Source organism: Pavona decussata, unplaced genomic scaffold (assembly GCF_977016875.1).
Source record: "Pavona decussata unplaced genomic scaffold, jaPavDecu1.1 SCAFFOLD_57, whole genome shotgun sequence".
Taxonomy (NCBI): Eukaryota; Metazoa; Cnidaria; class Anthozoa; order Scleractinia; family Agariciidae; genus Pavona; species Pavona decussata.
This window is the reverse complement of record NW_028145479.1, coordinates 23,612-33,099: the sequence shown is the minus strand read 5'-3', so window position 1 is coordinate 33,099 and position 9,488 is coordinate 23,612. Positions and strand designations below refer to the sequence as shown.

Genomic DNA, 9,488 nt, shown 5'->3' with positions numbered 1-9,488 from the left:
CTTGAAACTTTACGCTAGGACTGTAAGGTTTTCTCCAGTTGTTTCTTAGGCACATAAACTCGCAAATGAACATAAGAGACTGTTTTATAGCGAGCCTGAAACTGACAAAATTAGCGTTCAAGACTGGAAAGCTGAGCCGTGGACACGGCTGTTTCGCCCTTGCTGGGGCTCGCGTCACTGCACTGCTAAGCTCAATGTCAGGTCTGGCCCACCGTGGTGATGTGTTGAACGATATTTGCAGTACCTAAAGGGCTCTTTATAATTTGGTTAAGGGATTTCTTATAAGAAGTAGAACTGAGTATGGGTGACATGCGCCAAACTAACAGAAAATCATGGTCTTTGTAGGCCGCGGGTTTGGGCGCGCATTGAGGCACGGATCTAAAACTCTCTATTCTATATGAAGGACGTTATTTCTTGTCCACGTTATTTTAGTCCACTGTGATTATTTCGGATATTCAGTTCCTGCGTAAACAATTAAAGCTTCTTTTTGTAGTTGTTTGGCGTTTAATTTTGGCCCTACCTACTAGCTGACTATAAGTGTAATTGCCGGTTCGTTGAATGCAGTCTGAATCTAGTTTTCATTGTTCACACAAAGCTATCTGGCCCAAAGTTGTGAGCGGAGTCTCCCAGATGCCCGTAGCTTATTCTGACGTCACCAGGTAAGCCGTGGTTATCAAGCAGTTCCCAAGGAAATCGCCTGCTCAGTGGCATCTCGAAAGAAACAGTCGTAAAATACTCAAATATTCGGTTTTTCCTTTTCATCTGCCAATCTGCCCATAGTTTATCAACAAAGCTGTGATGAATCCAGAACTCTGGCGTAAAGGCAGCGGAGTGATGCTTGCCCATATGGCCACCGACACAATCATGAAGAGCAGGGTGAATCACATTACGAACAAAGTCTTCAAACACAGTGAAATTATCGTTGTTGATAACATTCTGCACCTGTTCTTTACTTGGAAGAGAGCAAGAAAGATTAAAGTTTCTTTTCAAACAACTTTCGCCAATGCTTTGGGGTAAGAAGAAGTTACCTTCCTTAAATGGCCCGTCTGTGACGCAGCCATGGAGTAAACTTCCATCACCTCCAAGACCAGCTGGTCCTGGATACCAAACATCGCTTGCCTTATTCGCTCGGGCCCAGTGCTTGGTGTCTTTACTCCAATCCCAGTATGGAATTGTTATCCGACAGTCTACCTGACGAAGAAAGTTTTCAAATTCCAGCAAATACCATCTGTGCCAAGGAAGAAATATTTGAGGCATGTGATGAAGAAGCTTGCTTGGCATCTTCAAATGAAGCCTGCCGAGACTTCTATACTTATCTCTGAAAATAGGATTTGTTGCAACTGTCGTTAGGACTTTGACAAATCTTTGCCGTTCCTTGAAGTTCATGGCTGTAAACTCTTTTCTGATGCGATGACAGAAAAGAAGTTCTCCTTTATAGCACATGCATTTTCGATGACATTGATCGTCAAATACGTTGACACCATTGCATGACGTTGACCCACCTACGGGAAAAAAATGTTTAAGGGGCAATCAACTAAACCTAAAACAAAAACTGGATTGCTTGTCATCCATAAATGAGTTTATTTTCCATTTAATTATTACATTTTAAGCTTCGATACGTGTTATGCTAGAGAGCAGAGTTTTATATTTCAAAGCACAATTATAGTGACAAAAACATAAAAAATATTTCTGGTACCATCTTCTTGTAACCTTGCGTTCAGGTAATGGGACATTTTGCAGCTCAGTCTCAGAATTTTGCCCATCTCCTGGGTGAAGCTGCGCGCATGCGTCACGGGTAAAAAAAGGAGACGTCTGCGTCAAAGCCACACGGGTGTTAACAATAGTTAATTAGTAATCGTCTCCTTGAAAGAAAACTATCTGTTTCATGATTCATTTAGTTCACCTATTTTAAGTTGTGGTCTTAAAAAAGAGTAAAGCTTGTGTACATCCGAATTTAAACATCTAGCAAAAAGATTGCCAGTTTGGCATTTCTTTAGCACAGCCGAAAAGTTGAGCATAGATCACCACGTGACAAATCCGAACAGTGATTAAAGACAAATTTAGACCCTAAACCTCTAGACTGATAGTCGGTTCTTCTAAACCTAATATCTCCTCTTAAAATAAGGGGATGGTCATTTTAATTTATTACCTGTAATGTAACTCCTTAAGTCGTTGTATTCCAGATGAGGACAATGGTTGTTTTCTTTCATCAAACTTGCAGTCGCTATCACAAGTGAACGGAAAGAGAGGAGAAGGTCTCCAGAGCATCGAGGGACGGAAAGACAGTTGATGATTTCCTGGAAAGAGCAACAACAGCTTGAGAGATAAGGAGAATAACGAAACCTTTTCGCGGGCTGCAAATTATACAAATGACACACAATCCAAAGTGAAAAGTGACGGAGTGGGCTTCTCGGTTACCGCTGCGATGCACAAAGCAAGTGAACGTAACTGCAATAAGAGCTACCTCAACGATGATGATAATGATGATAATGATGATGATAATGTTTATTTGTGCTTTTTTTCTATTTACATGTTGATTATTACAATCTTTTAGTGGTGTTATATAAATTAAATTAATTATTAGTTAAATTAATGTGTAAAGCAAGGAAGCTAAATAAACCATTAGGTTGTCTTGTTAGCTCCCTGGCTAATTTAGGTTCTAGATAGCAGGCAAAAAAGAGAGAAAAGAAAAGAAAAGAAAGAAAAAGAAAAAAAAATGAAAAAGCAAAAGGAAGGAAGAACTTATTAATTGTAAAAAAAGTTAACGTATGTTATGAGGTCAGCATAAAAGAAAATTAGTCAACGCATCGTCAACAAGGAACACCTCAACAAACTATGTAGGTATCATTTGCGTGGTAAAATTATTACAAGAATTAAAAAATGGCCTAGATGGAGACTGATTCATTGGAGTACACAGTATGGATATAGCTAATCCTGACTGGCTAGACGACCTTTAGAGGCTTAATTACTGCTCTCCTTTCCTTTTGATTTCATTTTAATTTGTACGAGGAGATTTACATGTAAATCGGTTCCCCGTGACATTTACAATTCTACTTTATGGCTATCCTGTGAACAGAGACCTCAGTAAGCGTTGCTTGTGGCAGAGCAGGGTTTAACACCGATATCTGTTTGGAAACTACAAACTATGTAATTACACTCTATTACCCAATGTGCTGGTACATTAATTTTATAACACGAAGTTCCCAAAATGATATTTTGAATTTCGCTTGTTTGAAAGATCTGTTCACTACATTGCTGCTTTTTTCATACGTTATTAACCTGGAAGACTGCCACCAACTCGAGGTTTTTGCCATACATCGATCGGTAGCATTTGAATCTGTCTCCAAAACTAAATCAACAAGAGTCAAAAATCATTTGGTCAATTTACGGGTGAGTGCCAAGAAATGGCTTACTCAAATCTGAAAGCGGTTTCACGTGACTAACGCTAAAAAGCTCCCCTCGCTTCGAGCGTGTCAATGGCTCCCATATTTCCTTCTCTTTAAATTCTTCGGCTAGCTACGAGGGATACGCGCTCACCTGTAACTGCGCACATTTTTCAAACTTCTGTTTTGATTGGTTTCTTTCCTCTAGTGCTTGAAAGACTTCACTTAAATTAGTAGTGCAATCCTTGATAACCATTTCTTGACAGAACTCGATATTTTCAAAGGATTTTACACGCGCAGATTGGAAAATAAGCAAAATCGTAAAGAGCTGAATGTTAATCATGGTGTCGGTTCTTTTTGCTAGCTATTACAAATAGCGAGGGCTATAAGATCCGCTTTCTACAGTGATCACGATCACTGACTTAATTAATTGCTTCCTGGGTTAACGACGACAACGCAAAATATAAATGAATCGAAAGCTTAAACAAACTAAAAAGATGACTATTTCTATTGTAATTAATTAGCCTTATAGTGGCTTATTACGCGCTGAAATGCACATTTTCAGTAAATCGCTAATTAGAAGATAACAAGGGAGGTTCTATCAATATATCATTGAACTTCTCGTTTCTGTACAAAAAAAGTCCAATATATGTTGCTCATCTTATTGCTTTATTTACCTCTGCTGCCCACATACTGGGAGATAAATGGCTTCTGGCCAGTTCGGACAAGAAAAAGATTGAATGTTTTCTGTTTGGTTCTCCGGATTTGCAATTTCAGTCGAATGTTCGTTTATTTGAGCAAGTTCAGTCATTTATTTCCCATTCATCTCGTTTTTCTTCGTTTAGCTTTGTAGTTCTCTTTTTTAACCTAGTGTACTCGTGTTAGCTTTGTTAATTAGCCCGTCTCTGCGATGTGATCCGACGTACTCTTAGAGCAAATGTTGTATTCATATATATTTTAAATTAAAAAAAAAACGACCTTTTTCAGCGTCAAGATTGCTGATTGCTTAATTAAAGCAAACGCATTCACTCCCAAGGGAAAATTAGATTAGAAAAAATTTAACTATCTGCACATCAGTTTGCACAATATTTTCAACAGCGGCAAATCGGTATATATTAAGCAAAAGCAGTCTCTAAACTGATTTACAAATGAACTGAAAATATTCACTGTTTTTGGTGACTCAACTTTTTTGCAGCAGTACTACTCTGTAAACCTCATTGTCGTCAATGAAGGATGACCAGTAATAGCACAAGTTCGTCGGCAGGGTGACTAGGAATCTCAAAGAGAAGCAATATATTATAAACACGTCAGTCTTCATTGTTTCGTTACTAAAACCCCCGAAGTTAAGAAATAAGAGAATTAAATCAATACGTTTGTGTTTGGGCAATTGAGGAGGATAATTTTTTCTCCTTGATTCCATAACAAACACAGCTTGAATTTAAGGGTAAACGTTTCTTGATTGATCAAGTAAAATTAAACATTCTTCTCAGGCTGTTAATCGAAGACATTCATCTGAAAGTTTGGCCCTGACATGGAAATCAGAAAATGATTTTAGTCTGTGTTTATAACATTGTAGACAGGAGTCAGGAGAAACTGTTTTCACGTCGCTGGATATGTTTTGCTCATGTCTAATTGAATAGCCAAAAAATCTTGTAATTAAGTGACATCTGAAGTAAAACAAGAGAATGCCTTTCCTGTTTTGAAACAATTAATTACAAAAACCAGTCAGCTGAACGTCAGCTATTCCGGTTAAACAAGCTACAACCGGAAGAACTAAGCATCAAGATCATTATATTGTACAGAAAAACTGAAGGAATGAAGTGAATAACTGAACAGGAAACGGTACATAAAGCCAATGTAATTTATTTGCAATGAAGAGCTTTCCAGTGAAACAAACAATAAAATTATGCGTTTCCAATTTATCAAAATAGATTTACTAATAAATTATAGCAAACAAGAAAAAAAACTGCACAATGCTTTCAGAAGCAATCCTTAATCCAGTTAAGCCCAAGAACACTCGAAAAATGTTGAAATCGTGACCATCTCAAAGATGCAAATACGACAGGTGCTCTCAAAAATCAAGTTTGCGCTCGATTGTCCTTTTTCCTGAATAAGAATGTATCCAACAATTGTTTCTGGAGTCAATGTGTCTTGAATATCGTCAAAGCAAACGTTCTCAAATTTAAGTAAATGAAAAAAAGTCTAAGCCTATTAAGCACCTTTTATTCTTATTTAAAAATAGCCTTATCGAGTAGAATATAGCTAAGTCATTTAAAAATAATTGACATTTAAGATTAATTAAAAAAGAAAACAATCTTTTATTTCTTGTTTGTTTTAGTTAAGACCATTTCAGCAAGGGGGGTCATATTGCCCCTGGAGGATTGTGCGTAGTCCAGGGTCGAATGGCGATTGTGCCGATATCAGCCACTTAATAGCTTCCCAAAATTGTTGGTGAGTTTTGACTCGGAACAGGAACTCCTCCGGTGGATATGAAGCCACTTTCACCATCTCGTCAATGCCATTGATGTACGTTCCAACAGCAACCACGAAAATCTCCACCCCACTGTCTTTCAGTGCTTTTGCCTTGGGAATGGTCAGCTGTGTCTGGACATTTGAATGACCATCAGTGACAAGAAGCACAATCTTCCTTCCAGCAATACGACAACCTTTGAAAGAATAACCAAAAAAAGATACTGAAACTAAGTAGAGGGAAACGATGGAGAGAAAACTAAAACAATGGAGAAAAACTAAAACAATTCATTCATAAATTTTCTTTAAAACCTCTAAAACAAGACAACAAATATGTAGATATTGTAAAAGCAGGAGAGATATTTTTGGTCAAAATATTTTTCAACAGCACACTGACTCGGAAGGGTTGCGAAAATGAGCAAAGGGTAAGTTTACCTCGAATTTACTATCACGTGTTTGAATCGATCCTTGCAATTGTTTGGTATTTTTATGATGAAATCAATAAAATGCTTTGTAAATCCTTACCTAAGTTCGATCAATTCTCCTTTAGTTTCCTTTTTATGTCGATAAAATCTCGCATTCAGTCTCAACCAGCAACCACAATTACAATGCAATGCTACTTCTTCATATCAGCTATTTTTAGGCACTTCATTCTTTTTTCACATTTGAATTTTACATCCACTAATAATCTTAACACATACCTGAGGAAGGGTCATCAAACAATTTCTTTGCCTCTGTTAGTCCAGCCTGAGTGTTGGTGCTACCACCTGGATAAGGAATCTGTGAGATCTTGTTTGCGGCTGAAGCGTATGGCAAAAACTTGAAGTTGACTTTGGCTGATGAGGCAAAGGTAACCGCAGCAAATTTCGCGTCAATGTAGCTGACATTCGCTAACGCTGCCAAGTGCTGAAGTGCTTTCTTTCCTTTCTCAAATTGACATCTGTCAACCGAGCCGGAGCCCTCCATAACAATCACCATGTCTTTATGTAACCTGCACAGGTCGTTGACCGCATCAAGCCGGTAGCGGCGATGCCAATATAGGGTAGCCGGGCTGTAACTGCGGAGGAAGTGTCTATACAGATCTTCTGCAGTTTTAATGTGAGAAGAAACATTTTGGAAGGCTGCAAAAGCAAATCGAGAAGAATGACTTTAATTATGCAAGAATAAAATAGATTGCATCCTGCCAGAGCCACGAAACAGAGCGCCACATACTTTTGGTAAAGCAGTGTTTTTAAAGAGTAAGCTGTAGAAGCAGAAATTGTTTTCTAATGGTTTTAATGTTACGTCTTCTCGAAAACAAAAAAAAACATGAATAACACTACAGACAGTATAGCAACTTCCACCCTGCGAGCAGAGCCTCCTTTTGTCTTTTTCTCTACTGAGGAGAGAAAAGGAGGCTCTGCCTGAATCGCGTCAACTCCTTGAAGCCGCAGCAGCCCGAACTTGTGGACTAGTCAATCTTGTTTTCACTCTTTTCCAGTGCGAGCATCCGTTAAGTGATAAAACCGATGGTTACAATTGAGCCCGCTGTACCATGACAAATCAAGATGGCTGCGAGATCTGCTGGTCGTGCACCAGTCATTCTCGACGAGATTCTTCTTGCAGTCAATTTACGCGTGACCGGTATTTTGAAATTTGAACGGCGTTTTGAAATTTACCTGTCAGTTTTGAACATCGCCAACGAGGTTTCAAATTTCCCGTAGAAGTTTCCCTAGATTATAAGTATTGACGGTATAAAACTTTTGAATTTTTTTTTACATTACAACATTAAGTATTTGTAGAATAAAAATTGTTCCCAAGTATTTTGAATCTTTTTTTTTTTTTTTTCTGTTAATGCGTCCTCTTCGGAAAGATTTCCAGAGAAATGTTCAACATTTCATTCACATGTCGGACATTACAAAGAGAAATTTGAATGTTCATTTCATTCTCGGAAATACTGGTCACGCGTGACGTAAATTTACTGTAATACAATTGGTATGTTCCATGGATTACATGATCTGATTTTTTCCAGCTCAGATACGTCCGTCTCTCTTCCTACCGGACACGGCAAATCCTTAATTTATCAACTGGCGATTCCGTTAATGAAAGAGTCATGCAAGCGGTCAGATGAGCTTTTGTTTCATATTCCTTCGCAGCCGATGTTAACGGTGGTTTCTCCTCTCATTGCCCTGAAAAATTATCTGAAAGGCTTGCCTTGAACTGCTGTATTGGAGGCAAGCGCACGCCTATTAGGCATATTAGGTCTGGGTTCAAAACTGTACCCTAGCAACATGCAGCGCATGCTCAATAAACATCTTACTCGATTCATGCAGAGTCTTTCTCGCGAACGCCAAAATAGAGCAAGCAAAAGAAAGGCTCTGCTAGCAGGGTGAGCAACTTCAACTGATGCCCACTGAATGCTTACAAATCTCTTCCAAAACTTTGCAGTCAGAACAGTTTTGTTTTACTTTGCTGCCGATGTGCCTGAGATCTATCAAATGGGATTGCAAACTACGAGAATCAGAAATATTTTAAAATACTGTAAAATGACCGGGCAAGTTTTTCAGCGAATAAAATTCATGTTCTATTTTCTCTGTTGTCGTTTGAAAGTTAATTAATGACTCATTCATGGTATTCATGACTCATTCATGGTTTTCGGTTTCGCAAGTTTGTGTCTTGAAATCATCTGAGGATGTAGCTATCTCGACATCTTTACCAAAAAAGTAGTTAATTCCCTATCCCCCATGCTAAATTTTTGTCAGGGATAAGTTGAAAATCGGTTGCCCAAACTTTCGATGGATAAAGTGAAACTTTTGTATATTTCCAAAGGCCGTTTCAGATTGCGGCAACTAAACCGGTTGTCTGTTTCTCACGATTAGCGCACGGCCTTGATGTAAACAGTTTAAGAATAAAATTATCATGTTACATTGATTATGCATTATAAGAGTAAAAATTTTCAGATATCAAGTCAACTTACCTTCGTAGTACTGAGCATTGGGATCTGTTGGCAGATTGTTGGCTGTGCTCTGTCCGCTTTGGAAAACAATCACGGAAACCACGATAAGAAGACACGCACAAGGTCTTGACATTTTTCACGCCTCTAGCTACACTTTACGCTTTACTCAAGTTTTGAAGGACATTGCAGCTGGGCAAGGCATTTTTATAGACAAAGTAACTTCCTTAGGGGGGGGCGCGTTGGGATTTTCGGTCCAGTTTCGGGTTTGGCCATTTTTCAGGTCGGTATTTCGGTTTCTGCGCCTAGAACGCATTTGGTGTCTGTTGTGATTTAGTTTGAAATTTTTTTCAATTTTTTTTAGCATTTGGTTTTCGGTTTACGGCCAAAATAGAAGTTAGTTTTCGAATTTGGTTTCCGATGTGGTTTTCGATTTTCCCTAAATTTTGGTTCCCGGTTTCTCTCCAGCAATTATGCGCCTCAACCGCGTGCGCGTGCCAAGACTGTGCTGCCAAGGAAGTTCTCGAATAGCCTCCTAAGGCAGACATTATTGGTCGTTATTTTGAGGAATGTAAGTTCCCGCTGACGACCAAAAAAAGGAACAGACTGTGCCTGTTAGTTTCTTCTATACAATGGATGTTAGACCATTTTACAGTCAATAAAATTCATACATTACCGATAGCTGCAAAATTTCAGTCGAATAT

General features: G+C 38.5%; 2 protein-coding genes across 2 annotated transcripts; both read right to left on the bottom strand.

Annotated features, from left to right (window-relative positions):
* Positions 1–3,735, bottom strand: LOC146479968 (uncharacterized). Its single transcript, XM_085110179.1, has 3 exons — positions 3,538–3,735; positions 2,150–2,297; positions 1–1,502 (listed from the first exon to the last, which is right to left on the bottom strand). The coding sequence occupies exons 1-3, from the start codon at positions 3,724–3,726 to the stop codon at positions 586–588; spliced, it is 1,254 nt and encodes a 417-aa protein (XP_084966305.1). The 5' UTR covers positions 3,727–3,735; the 3' UTR covers positions 1–585.
* Positions 3,736–5,152: 1,417 nt separating this feature from the next.
* Positions 5,153–8,984, bottom strand: LOC146479967 (collagen alpha-1(XIV) chain-like). Its single transcript, XM_085110178.1, has 3 exons — positions 8,809–8,984; positions 6,554–6,973; positions 5,153–6,049 (listed from the first exon to the last, which is right to left on the bottom strand). The coding sequence occupies exons 1-3, from the start codon at positions 8,918–8,920 to the stop codon at positions 5,733–5,735; spliced, it is 849 nt and encodes a 282-aa protein (XP_084966304.1). The 5' UTR covers positions 8,921–8,984; the 3' UTR covers positions 5,153–5,732.
* Positions 8,985–9,488: the final 504 nt, after the last annotated feature.